Genomic DNA, 20,107 nt, shown 5'->3' with positions numbered 1-20,107 from the left:
TAGATCTTATATAAAGTGTTGACATCACAATAAAATAAAATCTTAAATTAAAAAACTTTTAATTTTTTTGTTTCTTCCAACTTCACAGTTCACAAAATGTACAGCTATTCATTAACCTAGGAGAACAATCATATTATTTCAACAATGACAACAAAAATTTGATAATCTAAAATGGGCTAGGCATTCTGTTAAGCTCTGAAGAAGCCAAACTGAAAATTCATCCATACTAAATTAATGGTGATCGTGTGTTAAAGCTCACAAAGTATTGTTGCATGTATATATGGTGTGGTGTGTGTGTGTGTGTGTGTGTGTGTGTGTGTGTGTGTGTGTGTGTGTGTGCATTTAATCTTATTTGGTCTTCAGAATAATCCAGAGAATAGAAAGATATAAATACATCAAATCCATCAAACTCAGAAATCGATAACTTTGCCAAGGTTACACAGCTTTGTATGGGATGCAGCTGGGAGTGAACTTCCTATTGTCTTACTCCAAGTATAATGCACAATCTACTATATGATGCTACTCTTCATTATTCATAAACACCTAAAAAATCTTCTAAACAAATTTTTAAAATAAAAATGTAAAAGCATCCATTACTATTTAAATGAATAACTTGAACTTATCTGTTTCCCTACATAAAATTCTTCCTCCCAACATTTTAAAAGAGAAACCATGGTCAACGTTAAGTTAAACAAGCTGAACCAAAAATGCACAAAAATAGAAGCGCTGTTTCTGAACATTAAGTAATTATTCAGGCTGAAATATTCTAGAATCTTTCTGATATGCTTTTAAAGCTCAGCTAAAAAAGGGGGGTATTTTAAAAGACAAATTTTAAGCTTCCTACTGAGATAAGTATAAGTCCTTTCCAAATATTTGACAGACTTACATTACCATGGGCAAAGAAAAAAACATAAATCAACACTTAGTTCAAAGGAAAGTACAAAAGTTGTTATTTCTCTACATCTTTGCTTGGAGTTCATATCTTTAAAATGTTATACTACTCAGAAATATAATTGAGCCAGCAGTAAAGAAGGCAAATTAACCCATTTATGCCAGAGTTTGCAATTTTTTTGAGTTTTTGCATGAGTAAAAAATCAGACCTTGGTGATGACCTTGAGCAGTAGGATATAAATAACTCCCACATACTTAGTGTTCCAATGGAACACTGGGCATAAGTGGGTTAATACAGGAATGTGCTAACTAGCTCCAAATGTGGTGTGCTTCCTGCTAGGAAACAACGGACTCCAAAGGAGAACCACATATTGTCCATCTGTATTGGGGGGAAACCTGAGGCACATGGTAGAACTAAGGAGTAATGTTCCAAAGCCAGTCCAAGAAGTGGGAAAGAAGTTTTGTGAAAAGTATCAGAAGTCAGAAACTGTTTACTGTCTTCACGTAGAATCACGGAGATATGGATGAGGATACAGCCAGATTAGATCATCCTGCTAGGCTCTGTGTTGAAGAGATTTATCCTAATTAAGCTAAGCCTATATTTTTTCTACCTTAAGTACCTAAGTTATTTTAGCCCATGGACTACCTAGAGAAGACATGATGGTTCTAATATTTTAGATTTAATGAGCTTAATATAAAAAATATTAAGTAGTGAGGAAATTATTCAACATTCCTTCTCTTTCCCTTACATTTCTATACATTTATCTAGAGCACATATCATTGCTACCCAGCAATATATCCATGATATCTTTGTGTATGCTACTGCTAGGATGATTCCAAGACTTACTAAATAGGCCATTTTGGAATTGTCATGTTTTCCAGTAGCTACCTAGTATAGGTATCCTAGTGTCACACGCATGATGAACTCCCCACAGATACATGTCTTAATCCTTAGAAATATATCTCAAGTGCATATTATTCTGGAATATTCACAATAAAATCTGACATAAAGTAAATATTTTTCTAGTCTTTTCAATGTGACTTAGATTAGAAGAATACAGATATACATCTAGGGCTGTGATTAGAGGGAGAGAAATGAGAACTTTTTCTTTTTATGTTATATGCTCCATTATTGTTTGAATTTTCCATACTAAGCACACATTATTTTTGCAATTAAGACAGAGGCTACAGATCTCCTTCTCATCTCAAACTCCAACCCAAGAGTTGTCTCCAACACAGCCATGCCACTCAGGCCCACCAGATGTTTCTGCTAAGCTCCAGGGGTTTTAGTGCATCTGCATGGTGGCAATTCTCTTGTTACACTGCATTTTCTCTGTTGTCTTTCTTGCCTTTCCACCAGACTATGAACTTCAAAGGGACAAGAATTAATCTTTAGCTTTTAATATTTATAATCCCAGAAATAGGAACAGTGTTTAACGCACAGTTAATACTCAAGGCACTTAATAAATCATTATTAAATTAAAACAACAACTACTACTACCTGATATTTACTGAACACACTCAAGAGCCAGGCACTGTGCTAACCAAACTATATTCATTATTTCACATAATTCTCCATAAAGCACTATGGAGTATACACTATTACAATTTCCATTTCATAGATGAGGAAAATTTGGCTTAGAGATTAAGTAATTAGGCAAAGTGGCAAAGCTGGGATCTGAACTAAGGCAGTTTGAGTTCATAGCTTGTGCTCATGGCTTCTACATCATACCTAATAAATAACTATGCATGAATGAATAGATATGCAAGACTTTCATATCTAAAGACGAACTTTATTCATGAGCAATAGGTGAAGTAAGGTAGAAAATGAAACATTCAAGGAAACCACTGACAGCGGTGGGGAGAGTATCACATATAATGGGTGTCACCATTATTGGATAAAGCAATTCAATCTAAATGTCCTAATGACTTTCTCCAACTGTCACACATGAAAGTTTATGTCCTATGTTTGATGTAGTGCCTCCAGAAATCTCCCTATACTGCTAAACTGATTACACAAATAATATATATATATTTTTAAAAACCCAACATTTTTCACATTTATTAATCTTGATATAAAATCAAGATTCTAGGTGTAAACTTAAATATATGTAAAGAGTCTGTATATAAACTTAAGGTAACTATCTCTCTGGTGATCAGAAACAAATATCTATTGCTAAGATATACAGTTTTTATTACCAATTCCATTTTTATTCACTAATACAGCAACAGTATAAAACATAATCAACCTACTTTAAAAAAGAAAAAACTATTTCCATAAAGGTATAGGCTGTCTACCAATCTATGATTCTTCAATAAGGAAAAATTATAATTCTGTAACAAGAAGGTAAGAATATCTACAATATGCTAATAATTTCTAGGGGTAACATTGGATGGATACTGATGATTTTTCACAAATGCCTTTTACTTGGTGGCAACCAAACCCTTGGATGGACCCTAAGACATTTAATTGTACTGCTCAATTTCTTGTCTATTAAACAGCAGAGTTGGTCAGACCTCAAGCATTAAAGATGAATGTGCAATGCTATTTTGATTTTGGAAAATTCAGCGTTCAAGTTAAACCAGGCTAAAGGGCTTAAAGGATTTCTGAACACCTTCTGCTCAAGCTACCAACAACTAAGAACCAGTGTACAAATATCCTCTGTCCTCAAAAGAATCACCTACCCGGCTCTGATTGGGAACCATAAAATGAAAATATTAGCTTCCATGCTCTAAAACATTTTACTCATCGAATCTTTAACAGGGTCCAGGACACAAATTTCTGTTCATATCTCCCTCCTTTCAGGACAGAAACCATCTCTAATTCCTAATCTACCAAAGATGACATAAATAAATGCATGATCTTCAGCAACAGCCATATGGATACATTGGTTTCTATTATTCAGAGCTATTGCACCAATCATTGAAAAAAAAAAAAAGAAGTTATTAAACAAGTATCATTTGTAGCTATACTGGGGAAAACTCAATTTAGTTCTGTTTTTCTTCCTATAAAGATCCATCGTTTGCTGCAACCTAATATGATTCAACCAGCTATGATAGGCTAATATTGATTTCCACATCTTCAATAGTACATTTAAAATAAACAGGCTTTGAAATGTTTAATTTCTAGTGACAAAATGGATTTTTCTTTTGCTAATACCAGAAAGTTGTTTTTAATAAATTAGAGTGTTCTGACATTTTACAATATAGTCTTTAGACTCAAAGACAAATTTTCATTTAAATATTTTGCAGTGAGAGAAGACTCATGATTCTCTATTTGGGAGTACTCTGCAATATCAATACTAGTTAAAGAAAGCCTTGTGCTGTACTCACCAGCACAAAATGACTGCGTCATGAGCAGCAAACACTGCTTGACAACAGCACTGATCCTCTCTTGTCTGATTCCTCCCTGGAGTCAAGAAGCGATTCTGTTTTCTATGAACACTTCTTGGAATTCTCCTGAACAGGCAGGCCCACAAACTGAACAAAATCAAATTATGTGAAGTGATTTATAAAGCAGATTACATTTCTTTAGTAGGGCAACCATTTGTTTCAGTTTGTTTTGGCAGTCCCAATTTACATTAACTCCCTCATGTAATAATGAATTCATCTTTTCTCACTCTCAAAGTGTCCTACTGTGGATGATAAGTTACATGGACACCTTCTTCACTAAAAAGAGTCCATTCCTTTACTTCATTGAGGTTGCAAACCACATGGAGACCGAGATTCCAAAATTCTATAAAGTGGTATTTCACCAAGAAAGAGGGAAAAAGATGCTGGACTTCATTTCTGACTGGGCAGAGAAGATCTATGAAATGGAAATACAAGTCTTCCAATAAAAAATGTCGATGCCTTAAAATTTCCAGTTGTGGCTGCCTCACATTGACTTGCTGGAGTTTAGTGCTTTGCATTCATTTTATGCGTTTCTAAAACAGTACTTCTATTTGAGTCATAACAAATTAAGAAAAAGCAACTAACTAAAAATAATATTTTGGTGGGATTAATGGGTCTAAGTATCAGTCGAATCAGCTTCTTTTCACTGTTTGGTGTTATAGATAAGCATACCCATTTGGGTCAACATTATGAAAATGACTGTATTCCTAGCTATGAGATCCAGAGAATCAAGCCCTTGTCTTGTGATTTTAATCAATGCTGAAATCAAGGTGGAAAGTTCAGGCCACCCAAAGTCTCATCTTTTACAACACTCATTTGTAAATGCAGCTAAATTCTCTGAAAAAGTGCTTCCAGGCTACTTTTTGCCTTGTCAATATAAACATAATGACTGTGACTATAAATAATGTAACTACTTTTATCTGAGTCATTTAAAATAACAAAAGTATCATACAGGTCATAAACAAGGATACAACTATTTTTACAAGACACTAGATACTATTTTCTCAATAGTAAAACACTTTGACCAGTTGTTTGAGTCAGAGTATCCCCCTTCAGTCTATTCTCCAAGCAGCAGAAAGAGTGATTCTTTAAAAATGCCAATCAGATCAAATTGCTCCATGGCTCGCCATCCTTCTAAAATGAATTCAAGGTCCTTTCTAGGACCCACAGGGCTCTGCAAACCTGTCAGATCTAATCCTATTTCAGTTTCCCTTCTTCAGTAAAGTCTTTCCCTTCTTCAATAGTCTGTACATCCTTGAACTCACCTATCCACCTTAGGTTTGCATTTCCTATTCCTTTGGTTTGAACTCTCCTTTCCTCAGACATTAGTATGACTCTTTCCTCTCTTCCTTAATTTCTGAGTCTCTTCAAACATCATTTTGTTAACAGAAGTTTTCAGTGAACATTCTACCTAAAAAACAGCTCCATATCCTCACCATCTCTCTCTACCCCTTTTTATACTTTATTTTTCTTCATAGTACTTCTTACTCATGACATTGTATTATTATAGACATATAATGCATATGTCTATAAAATGTAATGTATATAAAAATGTATGTAATGTATATTTAAAAATTTATATATTTGTTTATTGTCTGCTTCTAACCACTAGAAAGTTAGCATCCTGAGAGGAGGAACACTGTCTCTTCTGTTCACTTATGTCTCTCCAGTATCTAGACCACAATACTTATTAAAAGAATGCGACTAAGTTCTACACAGTCAGTGAACTGCTTAAATGAAATTTAACCTCATAATCCAAAACCAGTTTTAAAATTTGTTGAAATGTTTTACCCTGCAAATCTTAAGTTCAAAATATCCCCATTGCACATGACCTTTAAATCAATTGTCTCTAAAATTTCTCTAAAATGGTTTTTCACGCTGTGTTGATAAGAGTATAAATGTACACAAACCTCTTAAAAGGAAAATTTGGCAGTATACATTGGAAGTAAAAATAACAACCACAATAACAACGACAACAAACTTGTCCCAATATTTCCACTTTCATCTCTCTGTTCTACAAAAAGAAACATACAAGCATACAAAGGTATGTGTGCAAGGATGTTCATTAAAGCCTTTTGAGTTTTACAAGCTTGCGTTATTTCTGTAATTTAAAACAAAACTTTACAACAGTTGATTTTCCCCAGAGAGTAATGTCAAAACAACTCCGAGGAGAGAAGATTACAGTTTTATTGAAATGTTTCAAAAGGTAATTCTGAGTAAAGTGTTTGTTTATTGTAATGCCCATTCTGGGATGTCTCATCTTATGTCATACCAACAAGCCCTTACCAACAGGTTCCTTTTAAGTACAAGGTGTGCAGCAGACGACTGGTCTACCTAGCCACAGCTGACAGGAACAGGGAAGGATGCCTACCCTAAAGGTAGTTGGTTGACCAGCTATCTGTCAAGTGGACAGGTCCTAGATCTGTATATCAAAGGGCGATGCTCAGACTTCTCTCAGGTAATTTAGACATGAGGCACATCCAAGAAGTCAGCAGTTGGTGGTGGGGCAAAAGCCAACCAAAACACAGATAGGCAAAAGCAATGTGCCAGTAGACAGAGGGTGCAAGTGACAAAAACTAGAACTCCTGCAACCCTGCCATTCCCATTCTGTAGTGAGGCTAGGTTGAACCCTGGCTCCAACTGCCCTTACTTCCCCAAATACCCTTAAGTGCTCTTTAAGCTATATTTCACTACATATCTGCTTTTGCCACCTAATGGAGTGTAACTAACAGAATATTAAATGGAATATTGTATTAATCCTTCAATGGGTCTAACCTCCAAAAAAATTTTGGTTCGTTCTCTAACCTCTAATTATATGTAATTCAAAATAAAAATACTACTGAAACCTACAGTAAGTTTAAGAAGTCCTAAAAAATAAGACTGTTTTCCTTGACCATTTTATGAAATATCAAATTCTTTCCAAGAAAATACTTTTGGTGCTCTATATTTGATACTTTATGAAATATCAAATTTCTTTCCAAGAAAATACTTTTGGTGCTCTATATTTGAATTTTGCTTGCCTACTAGGTAATCTAATAATATCCAGAGGAAAGATGGGATGGAGGCATCCACATCACAGACCAAAGCACCTTGCCTATCCCAAGTCAGGGGACCAGCAGACTAATGGCTTCTAGTAGTAGACAGCATATTTTTATAGTTTTTAATATTCACTTTAAAAATGAATCACAGAGAAAAGACGTAGGTTTACCAGTAAATAACACTCTATTATCTAAACACCTCTTAACATTTCAACATTGTTGGAAAATCATTATAGGAATATATGTGTTCAGTTATTAATATAAAATCCAGAAAGTCAAGGATCTTCAGGTACCAATGTTTCAAAGGAAAAGTTTTCGATTTTATTTAAAAACATCAAACACTAAGAAATTATTATTTTTTGAATCAATTATCAAATAGTTTTAGAGGCCTCACAATTGGAAAGTCAATTATTTATGTTTTTGATTGCTCCATATTAGAGGTGTACCAAAGGGGGACAGATAGAGCCATATGCCCCTGGTGTCAATTCACAGACTGCATGAGGGCTCCAGCAGTGGAGAAAGAATGTAGACCTTTTACATCATCCAACTCCTGCTCCCTCAAATCCCAACCTGGCATCATTAGCCCTTGCTCTGGCTCTGGTTCCGCTGTACACCCAATATTTGCATGTACTGAGGAAAGCAACGACCTGAACTTTTCCTCAGAAAGGTCTGTTGTAGGATTTCTGATTGTACAAAGCTTTTTATGTCTGATCAATCTTTGCAGTTTCATACTGTTGGCTGTTCAGCTAGTAACCAATACTGATGCATCTGAGTTAAAAGCTGTGTTTTCTTTGGATTATAATGTAAAATGGACCCCTTGGTACTCTAATCCTGGTAGATTGCTTTATATAGATGACGTTTTTGCCTGCTTTGGTGTCACATTCTTTTGGGTTTTAAAATTAGCTTTATTAAGATATAATTCATATAAGATAGAATTTGTCCATTTAAAATGTACAACTCAATGTTTTTAGTATGGTATATTCACAGAGTTCTGTAACCGTCACTGCAGTCTAATTTTAGGACAATTTCATAACCCCCCAAAACAACAAAAAACTTACACTCATTAGCAGTAACTCTCATTCCCCCTCTTCCAGTGCCTCTGGGAAACACTAATCTATTTCTGTTTCTGTGAATTTCTCTATTCTGGACCTTTTATATAAACGGAATCACACGTATGTGGTCTTCTGTGACTGGCTTCCTTCACTTAGGGTAATGTTTTCAAGGTTTGTTGACATTCTTTGAATGGGATTTGCATCATATTTACACACTGTTTTCCAAATACTGAAAGTGTATTTTGGATATTTGTGGAAGTACATCCAACGGTTTTCTAAATTTTCTCTTCCCAGTTTCTGCCACAAAGCAGAAGGCTGGAGAGGCTACTGAAAAAAATAGTCACCAAGTTCTTCTAATTTAGAACGTACATTCTATAAGAAATGATAACTAAGTCCTTTTATACGAACAGACCTGCATCTGACTAAATCACAGCATTATACATCCTCCCCCAAATGCTCACTCCATTAAAATAATCAAAGAACCTCTTATAACTCAAAATATAAACAACCCAATATAAAATGTACAAATGATTTGAACAAATATTTTACCCAAAAAGAGATATGAATGGAAAGTGTGCACTGTAGTTTATTTTTATTACTAGCATTCAGAGAAATGCAATTCAAAACCACAATGAGATTCCACTTCTCACCCACTAGGATGGCTATAATAAAAAAATATACACAATATCAAGTGCTGTCAAGGATATTTAAAAAACTAGATTCCCAATGTATTGCTGGCAGTACATGAAATGATACAGCCACTTTCTAAAATGGTTTGATGGTTTCTTAGAAAGGTAAACATGCATCTACCATAACACTCAACATCCCACAGATACAGTTGTCCCTCTGTATTTGTGGGAGATTTGTTCCCACTAATATAGATACCAAAATCCCCCCAGACACCGAAATCCACAGATGCTCAAGTTCCTTACACAAAATGATATAATATTTGCATATAACTATGCATTTCCCCCATATCCTTTAAATTATTTCTAGATTGTTTATTTCTAATACAATATAAGTGCTATGCAAATATTTGTCTTACTGCATTGTTTAGGGAATAATGATAAGAAAAAAAGTCTGTATTTTTTTTTAATCAGTACAGACACAGTATCCTTTGTTTTCTCTCTTTCTCTGAATGTTTTCTATCTTCAGTTGGTTGAAACCAGGGATGCGGAACCCATGCATACAGAGAGCCAACTGTATACCCAATAGAAATGAAACTATATTTCCACCAGAAGATGCAAATGCTTATAGTATTTATACCAATATCTACAGAATTACTCATAGGATCCCCACACTGGTAACAATCCTAATATGCATCAAGTTGTGACTGGATAAACAAAATATGGTAAGTCTATCAAATAGATTATACTCAGGAATAAAAATAAACTATAGACAATATGCACAATACAGAGACACCTACAAAACATTCTGTTTCCAACAACAAAAGAAACGCAGACACTGAAGACTATATATTGTATAATTCCATTTACATAAAATTTCTGGAGAAGGCTAAACTCTAGAGACTGAAAGCAGACCTGTGGCTGTCTGGGGCTGGGAGTGAAAGCAGGAGCTTAGTGTAAATGGACAAGAGAGAACTTTTGAAGGTAACAGGTAACAGAAGTGTTCGAAAAACTAGATCGTTATGAGGATTGGAAAATTGTATAAATTTATACTAAAACTCATTGAACTGTATATTTGAAATGGGTGAATTGCAAGGTAAATAAATTATACCTCGATCAAAAATTTTTTCAGGTGTTGGCATCTCTGTGTCTTTTTTTTTATTATTATTATTATTGTATGTTAGGTCCTGGGGTACATGTGCAGATCATGCAGGATTATTGCATAGGTACATACATAGCAAGGTGGTTTGCTGCCTTCATCCCCCTGTCACCTATATCTGGCATTTCTCCCCATGTTTTTGATATCGTGTAGGCTACTAGTATGAGCAGTCAATCCTGAAATGAAAATTGTTGCCATGAATTTGTACATCAATAAGTTCTCAAATTGTTTAGTATCAGGACCTCTTCACATTTTAAATAATAATTAAAAATCCAAAAAACTCTTATTTATGTGGTCACTATTTATCAGTAATTATCATATTAGAAACTAAAATAGAAAATTATTTTAAAATTTCATTTATTGATTTAATTTAAAATACCAGTAATAAACTCTTAGTTTAACAAAAACAATAGGATTTAAATAAAAAATATAGTTCTTTTCCAAAAGCAAATAATAGATCATAAAAAGACTGATTTGTTTACATTTTTGCAAATCTTTTTGGTGTCTGGCTTAATAGAAAACAGCTGGATTCTCATATCTGCTCCTGCATTCAATCGATTCCAATATCACAAATCTGGAAAACTCCACTGTACACTCACAAGAGAATGAGAGTGAAAAAGAGGCAAGTAACACCTTAGAATTATTAGGAAAGTAGTTTTAATCTCACAGACCCTAAAAGGGTCTTGGGAATCCTCTGGCATCCTCTGGCCATGCAGCGAGAACTGCTGGTCTAGAATCGGCTCTAAAACTGTTTGAGGTTCATTTTAGTGAGGTTGATTAATATGTACTATCATTAATACAAATAATTTAGGATCAAGCTTTTTTAGAAAACAAGGTCAGAAAACATCCAAAATGTAGTATTGAAAGCATTTTGGTTACAACATTGTTTAGGCCTGGCTACAACATATTTAAAGAAAGCAATCACAAGACATATCATGCCACACAATGTTTACTTGCTGAATGTCAACAATCGTTCTTGACTTATCAGCAAGTACAATACATACGGCATCACTAAAGCTTGCTTAAACACCTGATTGTTACAATATTATCATCTCAGGCTTCCATTCTTGTCACTAATTTAGTAGTTTCTGTTTCACATTCTCTTCAGTTTTCTCACATCTCTATAAGTATAAAACAGTCCTCTTCGTTTCTGTATTAAATACCCTTGAAATTTTCAATGAACCTTGACATCACAATTTTAAAATAATCATTCTAATTTTAATATCTGATGAATAGTGATTTAATGGTCATTTTAGAATAGATGGTTAATTTTTTTTTTTTTTTTTTGAGACGGATTTCCGCTCTTGTTACCCAGGCTGGAGTGCAATGGTGCAATCTCGGCTCACCGCAACCCCTGCCTCCTGGGTTCAGGCAATTCTCCTGCCTCAGCCTCCTGAGTAGCTTGGATTACAGGCATATGCCACCATGCCCAGCTACTTTTTTTGTATTTTTAGTAGAGACGGGGTTTCACCATGTTGACCAGGATGGTCTCGATCACTTGACCTTGTGATCCACCCGCCTCGGCCTCCCAAAGTGCTGGGATTACAGGCTTGAGCCACCGTGCCCAGCCTAGATGGTTAATTTAAATTAATATTTATTTATCCTCTACTTCAGGATTAAAGAATAACAATATAATCAGAAAGTTTATGTATTCCTTACAACATGAAAGGTTAATGATGGGCACTAAAGATATACCAGCTCATTAGGAATGTCTCCAAAACTTTGGCCCTCTTTGAATTGACAGGTACTTCCCAAGTGATGTAGGTAACAAAAATCCAGACATTTTATAAAACTTTGAACTCAGAAACGATAGTAAATACTTACCTGACAATATCTCCTTCAAGAGCAATCACTCTCTTAATGATCTTCTGTTCTGGGTTTTTAGGAGACCTAGAACAAGAAGATAACGTTATACAATCAGCTGAATCTCTGTTGTTTTAGGAAAATGAAAACAAATTCTATAACAAAATAGGCTATACTAAAGTCTTCACAGACTCCTTTGCACTCCATGACATGACATCAGTCTCACTTGGGCCACAAGTGATATGAAGTGACTACTGAAGTGGTTCCCATTTTAAATAAACTCCAGGGGAAAAGAAGTCATGTTAAAACTTTACAAAATGAAAAATACAAAGGGATAAAAATATTTCTTATTAAGGAATCAAGTTTGTTGTTAAATTATTGTTGTTAAAGATAAGTTCTGATAGGGTTTGGCTCTGTGTCTCCACCCAAGTCTCACCTTGAATTGTAATCCCCATCAGTAGAGGGAGGGAACCTGGTGGGAGGTGACTGAATTATGGGGTCGTTTTCCCCCATGCTATTCTCAGGAGATCTGATGCTTTAAGAGTGTGGCACTTCCCCTTCGCTCGCTTGGCTTCTCCCTCCTGCCGCCTAGAGAAGATGTACCTCACTTCCCCATATCCTTATGCTATGATTACAAGTTTCCCGAGGCCGTTCCAGCCATGTGGAACTGCATCAATTAAACCTTTTCTTTATAAATTATTCAGTTTCAGGTAGTATCTGTACAGCAGTGTGAGAACTGACTAATACAAGTACTTAAAGGAAAGAGGATTAGTAGAGAAGAAAGTACTTACACATTTCTTTGAAATGATAATATACTTTCGGTGTTTTTAAAATTTCATTTAAAGAGAGTTTTATTTAAATCCCTTGCCCCCAAAAAAACCACTGAAGATGAGAAGCATTTTCTTAAAAAAATAAAAAAATAGAGAATTCAGAATGCTGATTTGATGATTATAGAATTTGATTATAGAATTCAGAATGCTGAAAGAGGGCTACAGACAGCTAAAGTGACAGGTTTTGATATACTTCATAAAGACATCATTTATTTCAAGCTAATTGATTATGGTAAATTTTAACTTACAGTAATACTATTTACTCTAAATAAACCACTGCCTTTTCTAGTATATATACCTTATGCAGTTCCTTTCCACACTGTGATGGGATTCACCTGTGAGGTCAATAATTTATGGTAAAACTGATGGTGCATCACTTTTGAGATTATCTTATAAAACAGACTAACACTTCCACCTTTGGCTTTCCCTCTTCCTTTTCCTCTTTCTCTCCCTCTCCCTCTTCCCTCCTTCCTTTTTCTTTCTATCTTTTCAAAGTCTGTTTCATGGATCACTCTAGAAGTCAAGTCTGTCCTGAGCAGCCTAAGGAGAGACTCGTGGTGAAGAAGGAAGGTCGGCTAACAGTCATATTAGTGAGCTTAAAAGCAGATCTTCAGTCAAGTCTTCAGAAACTACAGTCAACAGCTTGACTGCAAATTTGTGAAAGACCCTGAGTCAGAACCACACAGCTAAGATGCTTCTGGTTTCCTCATCCTCAGAAACTATGTGAGATAACAAATGTTTGTTGCTTTAAGATGCTACACATTGGGGTTATTTGTCATGCAGCAATGGTAACTCTTTTAATATGGTCAATTTCCTGCCAATAACATTTTAAGTCTTTTGATTTCACAGACCCATTTCAAGGAACATCTCATATATCACATAAATGATCATTTAATATGTATTTGAAAATCATGCATAGATAAAAATATTTTAAATTCAAGTCACATTTTGAATTGAAGTACTTTTTAAAAGGAATGTAAATGCACAGAAACTGAAAAGATCAAATATATTCAAAACGTACATTTCATCAAAGGAAATGCACACTTTCAAAAAGATTTATATTTCACAATATATCTTGCAGAGAAAATGAAATCACGTAGGCTAGTAGCATCTATTTGTAACAATTAGTTTCACAGTTTTTCACTAACTTAATTTTTTTAAAAAAAGAAATTTGATCAGAGTTTTGCTTGGGCTTGCCTCCTTTTCAAATCAAGTAAATATTATGTTTCCATAATTTTAATGTCATTAATGTGCAGCTGAAGTGAGGGGTATGGATATATTCAAGCTAATGAAATTAAGGTGCTCTCCGCAGGGTTACTTACAGACCTTTTAGAAAAATGCCCCTCCCAAGTCTCCTATTTTAAAAACTAGGAAAGTATAAAACATTACTCAGCCTCAGTGGTTATCAAATAATTGCATATTAAAATAATGGGTTATTAAAACTTTTACTATATTGACAAAAGATAATACTACTAATAATGAATTGTTGTTGGAGGGTTAGGGATATCAGTACTCTACATATAAACTGTTAACATGCATTTCTATAAGACAATATCAAGATTTTACATTATTTTAAATATAATAATAATTCTAGAAATTTACCCTAATGAGATGATTATGACTGTATGCAAAATTCTGGCTACATGGATAGTTAAAAACATTATTTTAAAAAACAAAAAATTTCAACAAGAGCAGACAGGTTAAATAAACCACATTCCACTCACATAATACATTACAGTCATTAAAAATGATGTTACGGAAGAATACTTAGTCATATGGAAATATCAACAGAATGTATGGATTGAAACTATACGTTTATTTTTTTGTGGCACTACTTCACGTCTGCAATATCAGAAAGAGAAAGGTGCATCCCTTTTTACCGGGAACTGATCACAAAGATTCTAAAACAAAAGGAAAAGTAAAATTTCTGTGTTTATAAAAGCTTTCATGCCAAAATTTTTTGTCCAGATTATTGGGATATCTTTTAGTGGACAACTATTTGTATTACATGACATTACCCAAGAAGAAACGCACCAACATTGGGGTAAAACCTGAATTAATTATCAAGTTTACTGTCTGATATTGAAGTGAGATTAATGAAATAATATGAAAAGCAACCCATATCAGTGTAAAAAACATTTTATGCCAACAATATTTAAGCTTTTAAAATTCTTAAAAGGTATTCTGTATTTTAAAATAATCTATATTTTAAGATCATGAGGCAAAATAGAGTATGCAAAGTGAGCTATCTATATAATTAAAGACTTACAAATTACTACTTCAAATATATCTATAAATTTTAATGTAATATTAAACTCATGAATCAAATCAAATCATTTCAAACTGAAAAAAGCTATTACTAACATTAATTCCATTACTGCTTAAAATCTCTATCTATATTTTAATCATTAGGCTGTTGAATGCATTACTTTGATGTAAGTGGAAGTGGTCAGAGAGTTATTACAGATTTACGTCATGAAACTTATTAAACTTCTCTTTGTCTTAATTTTCTTGGCCACTTGCCTATCTCCTAGAAAATGTGAAGTATAACAAAGGAAGGATTATGCTTTACTTGAGGAATACAATGTATGCTGCCCAATAAATACTAAAATTTACGTTTAAATTTGTTAAGTTTAGAGTTTTTATAATAAGCAATGTCTTACAATATTTATGTCTGGGATGTGGATTTTAAACATTCTGTTTTATGCTTATGATTTAATTGGGCAAGATTTCTCCAGAGACTTGGAAGACAAGAAGCCTAGAACTGTTTCTTCACTGCATGAGTCTCAGTCGCTCTGTGTGGTATGGCACAATATCTCTAACCAGAATGGTTTGCAGGGCAAGAAGTGGGGTCTATCCAATGTAGAGATAATAGGATTTCCAGTCTCTGGAACTAATTTCATGTCCTTTTATGTTCCCAAAAGGTTGTAATTTTCACACTGTTAGGAGCACTTGAAAGCTACTGTGGCATACTCAAGAGACCCCTCTTGCATTGTGGGAATAGAGACATTAGCATATGTCCTACCTTCTCTTTTCCTGACCATCCGCACCCTGATCCTGGTGTCACATAGATACCTTAACCCTGGGTCTAAGCATTATCTTCTCCCATTTATGATAAAATTTTAAAACCTCACTCTGTGACTTGGGTTGATTTTTATTTTATTTATTTTTTTTGTTGTTGTTTGAGACAGAGTCTTGCTCTGTCGCCAGGCTAGAGTGCAGTGGTGCAATCTTGGCTCACTGCAACCTCCGCCTCCTGGGTTCAAGCAACTCTTCTGCCTCAGCCTCCGGAGTAGCTGGGACCACAGGCGTGTGCCACCACACCTGGCTACTTTTTGTATTTTAAGTAGAGACGGGGTTTCACCATGTTGGCCAGGCTGGTCTAGATCTCTTGACCTTATGATCTGCCTGCCTCGGCCTCCAAAAGTGCTGGGATTACAAGCGTGTGCCACTGCACTCGGCCGATGCTTATATTTATATGGTTCAGAATTGGCCATATAAAATGTTGCCAGAGTTTAGCATGGATTTCACCGTGGCTAAGGCTGAATAAAAGGTATGGAGTATACCTAGCTTTTCCTCTGCTACTTTTAATATTGTCCATTCTCTATGACCCACATGTTCTACTTGGTGACGATGTGATGGTCCTCCTGTGCCCTGCAAATCCATGAATTGGAGAAAAATGGAAAGAGAGTCTTGATATTACTATTCCTCTCTGCTGTAAGTGAGCTGCTCCCTCTAGGCAAGCTACATAAACTATCTGGGTCTCATTTTCGGGAAGATAAGATTAGATCAGAAATTATAAACCAGTGGCCAGACCATCAGACCTGGCTTACAGGAATATTTTGTTTGGTTCATGCATTAAAAAAAAAATGAAATCTTGAGCTAGCTAAGCATAGGAGACATCATACAAATTTATTTCTCTTGAAAAAAAAATAGATAAAACTGGCAACCTCAGTGGCATATTCTTGCATGAAAAAGTCCACTGGAGGCTGGGTGTGGTGGCACATGCCTGTAATCCCAGCAGTTTGGAAAAACAAGGAGGATGGATGGTTTGAGCCCAGGAGTTTGAGACCAGCCCTGGGCAACATGGTGAAACCCCATCTCTACAAAAAATACAAAATTAGCCAGGCATACTGACATGTGCCTATAGTCCCAGCTACTCAACCAGCCGAGATAGGAGGATTACTTGAGCCCAGGAAGTGGAGGCTGCAGTGAGCCATGTTGACACCAATGCACTCCAGCTTGAGCAACAGAGTGAGACCCTGTCTCAAAAAAAAAGTCCACTGGAACTGAGAAGCAGATGGTTTACCACAACCCCACCAGCTTGTTTCATAAAGGTGTAGTACCTGAGGGTATGGAAGTCTAGAAATCTTGAAAATTTTTCCTATCCACAGCATCGTGTAACTAGTGAGAGAATACACATAAAAGGTCTAGCATCCCTTCCCAAAACAAATTCATAAATGAGATCAATTAACTGGGCCTAAGACAAGAGTTACAATCCTTTTTTTTAGACTTATATAGATAATTTTTTAAACCCTCTAATAAAAGAATTTTCAGGTTCTGTTGCACTGGAGAACAAGAAGTGGATTGTAAAGGTTTGGTCAAATTCTATTACATAATTAGCTAAAGAAACATCAAAACTAAATATAACTGAAATACTGAATTCATTATTCAATTCATATTGAAAAGCTCAGGTTTGTTTTAAATCAAGTAGGTATTATCTGTAAAGTCAAGATAGGAATGAGTACTTTTTAGTTTCAGATTCTGTACACTTGCTTTGCTATCAGTAGTGTGAACTGTGTACATGCTGCCCCATTTATAATGATTCATTTTTAAAATTCAATACAGTTTCATTAATTAGTCCGCTGAAAACTTTTTACTTACGTCAGTATTTCAGTTACTTTTCCCCCTTGCTGACTTCTATTTGTATCATGCAAATCTTTTAAAATTAAACGAAAGAAACTATAGACTTTAGTTGTTCTTTGGGTTCATTCTTGAAATTCTCTCAAGTATGGAGCTTTTAAGTTCAGACGTAGTTTCAGAAAAATATATATATATCCAATCCCTAACAATCACTTTCTCCTCATATTCCAGAGAATGCTCCCATCCAAGAGCCTCATTACTAGCAAAATGACTTACAGATGAGGTGGCAAGAACCCATGTTAACATTTCAAATTTGTCTTATTTTCTAGAAGGGGAAGGAAAGATCATGGGAAAGGGACCATCAGGCAGGGGTGGGAGATTTTTCAGTGTATAGAAAACTTTAATGAAAATAGAGTAGAATTTCAAGTAATGTGACTTACACAGTCTCATTCAGTGGGGTGGGGATGGAATAAGAAAGGAATGGTTTATCTACATTGGCCAGTCTCTCAAAGCATACCCTGCTGGAATCAGGCTACTAAGCAGCAATAGAATCTTTCAAAACACTGGAGAGATTCCAGTCAGGTTTCTAGTGACCTGAGAATGCAGCAGCAGCAAACGTCACCTGTATGTCTCAGATTTATCTTCTACAATCCCTTACACAAGAAAATGTATTTTAATAGTACTGATGAAACAAAAGCATGAGCTTTAAAGGACTGAACTGTTGCTTATTGATAAAAATGTTCTTGGTAAATATAAGAGTTGTTTCACTTTTACCAAATGTGATTAGGAAAAATTTAATAAGCAAATAGTGACAACTGGTCTTATTAGTGAATCAGCCTTGATTATGTAAAATCAATTACATTTGTATTTATGACTCTAACTTCTGTAATTGAAAAGAGCTGTGTAATTGAGGGTTTTTGATCCTGAAAAACAAATGTCTTTATTTAACTATCAAAAATCTAAGGAATTTAGTATAATCATAACAATAAATTAATTTCCACCAATGTTTGTTAACTCAAGCATTTCAAAACACAAAATAGTGAAATCTTCAGGTGTTAAATATAATTACAGTTTACCTCACTGTCTAGAACAGGTTGTATGTAAACTATATAGCACATATGTAAAATGTATGTGTGTGTGCACATGTATTCTACCATGCAACACGGAGTCGTCTCATTTAGAGAAACTTTTGATCTATAAAGAAACTTCTGGTCATGAAAATTACATTCCCAAATTTATTTTGTAAATCTTGATTTTAATCTATTGAATATGCTTAAAGTTGAACATACCCATGGAAATGAAGGACATGAATGCTTAATATAAATGTATATATTCTTTAAACACAGATTCCCAAATGCAGATCTTCATACAGAAGCACCACTCCTCTGTTCCCAGGATGGACACGCATTCAGAAATGTTCTTCCCCCTTAGTCAAGCTAGGCTTTAACCCCCTATCTAAATTCTCACTGAGTATGGCTTTGCATGGAATACCACTTAAGGTCATGGAATAAAACAAAACTAATTGCTCTTCAAAGGAATAAATGCATCAATCTAGCCTCATAACCACTTCAATTAAACTCACCAGCTTTAGACTTTTGGTTTCAGTCAAGTTGGGAGATAGTACCACATATTTTTGGTAGGTTTGAAGAATATCCATGCCACAAAACACCCTGAAAGAACAAACTATTTGTATTTTCTATATCAAACCATATCCATCACCATAAATATGGCACAGAGAAGGCAGACCAACTGAACTGCAGAATGAATACTAGTATACAAGAGCTGAGGTTGGGACCTTAAGTCAATGTCCATACAAAATGTTAGCTACTGGAGAATGCTTCTGGAAGAATGGCACACGGGTCAGCCTGTGCCCAACACAGCTTACTCACCAGCTTGCCATGATACTGGTGATATCGTAGAGTATGAGATGCCAGGCTTAGGGTAGAAAGCATCTTGGTAAAACTGAAGAGAGAGAACAAGGCTAGTCTTGAGCATTTTACCTAGAGCATTTTATGGTTACCATATGGTAATGATACTTTTTCAGGGTCATGAAAGACAAAGATGGGAATAGAGACATTTCAATGGTTGCCAGCATTGGAGGTCGTTAGGAGAGGAACCTTTACAACCGAGAATCAGACAGGCCTACATACTATCCCATGGATGCCAGCAAGGAAAGGTGTCTATCAAGGTGCAGGGACCCTTCCCTGATGCCTTCACACTGAAAACTTCTGGAGCTTAGTTATTGTTCTGACATGATAAAGAACCATAAATAGACTTAATTTGTCTTGAATTGCCTCAGAAAGCTCTTAAGTTTACCCCGAATTCAAAGGATTAAGACTTGCTTGCAATAGGACATTTAAAATCAGCACTGGCAAAATAAAGTTATATATTTTTGCGTATCTGATTTTTATAGCCTGATAATTTGTACCCCTTCAATTGCCTTTATTGCATA

The 20,107-nt window shown here is 35.1% G+C and overlaps 1 protein-coding gene across 5 annotated transcripts in view; it reads right to left on the bottom strand.

Moving 5' to 3' along the window:
• The window catches only part of IMMP2L (inner mitochondrial membrane peptidase subunit 2), a 923,127-nt gene that overhangs the window by 304,734 nt on the left and 598,286 nt on the right, over nt 1–20,107 (bottom strand). For all 5 annotated transcript variants that reach the window (XM_010344085.2, XM_010344092.2, XM_074379217.1 and 2 more), the window contains one exon: nt 11,984–12,049. In XM_010344085.2, coding sequence (XP_010342387.1) covers nt 11,984–12,049 — 66 coding nt within the window. The remainder of the gene's footprint in view (nt 1–11,983; nt 12,050–20,107) is intronic.

The sequence above is a fragment of the Saimiri boliviensis genome, chromosome 10 (assembly GCF_048565385.1).
Source record: "Saimiri boliviensis isolate mSaiBol1 chromosome 10, mSaiBol1.pri, whole genome shotgun sequence".
NCBI classification, from domain to species: domain Eukaryota; kingdom Metazoa; phylum Chordata; class Mammalia; order Primates; family Cebidae; genus Saimiri; species Saimiri boliviensis.
Note: the sequence above shows the minus strand (reverse complement) of the source record. Positions and strands in the feature narration are given on the sequence as shown.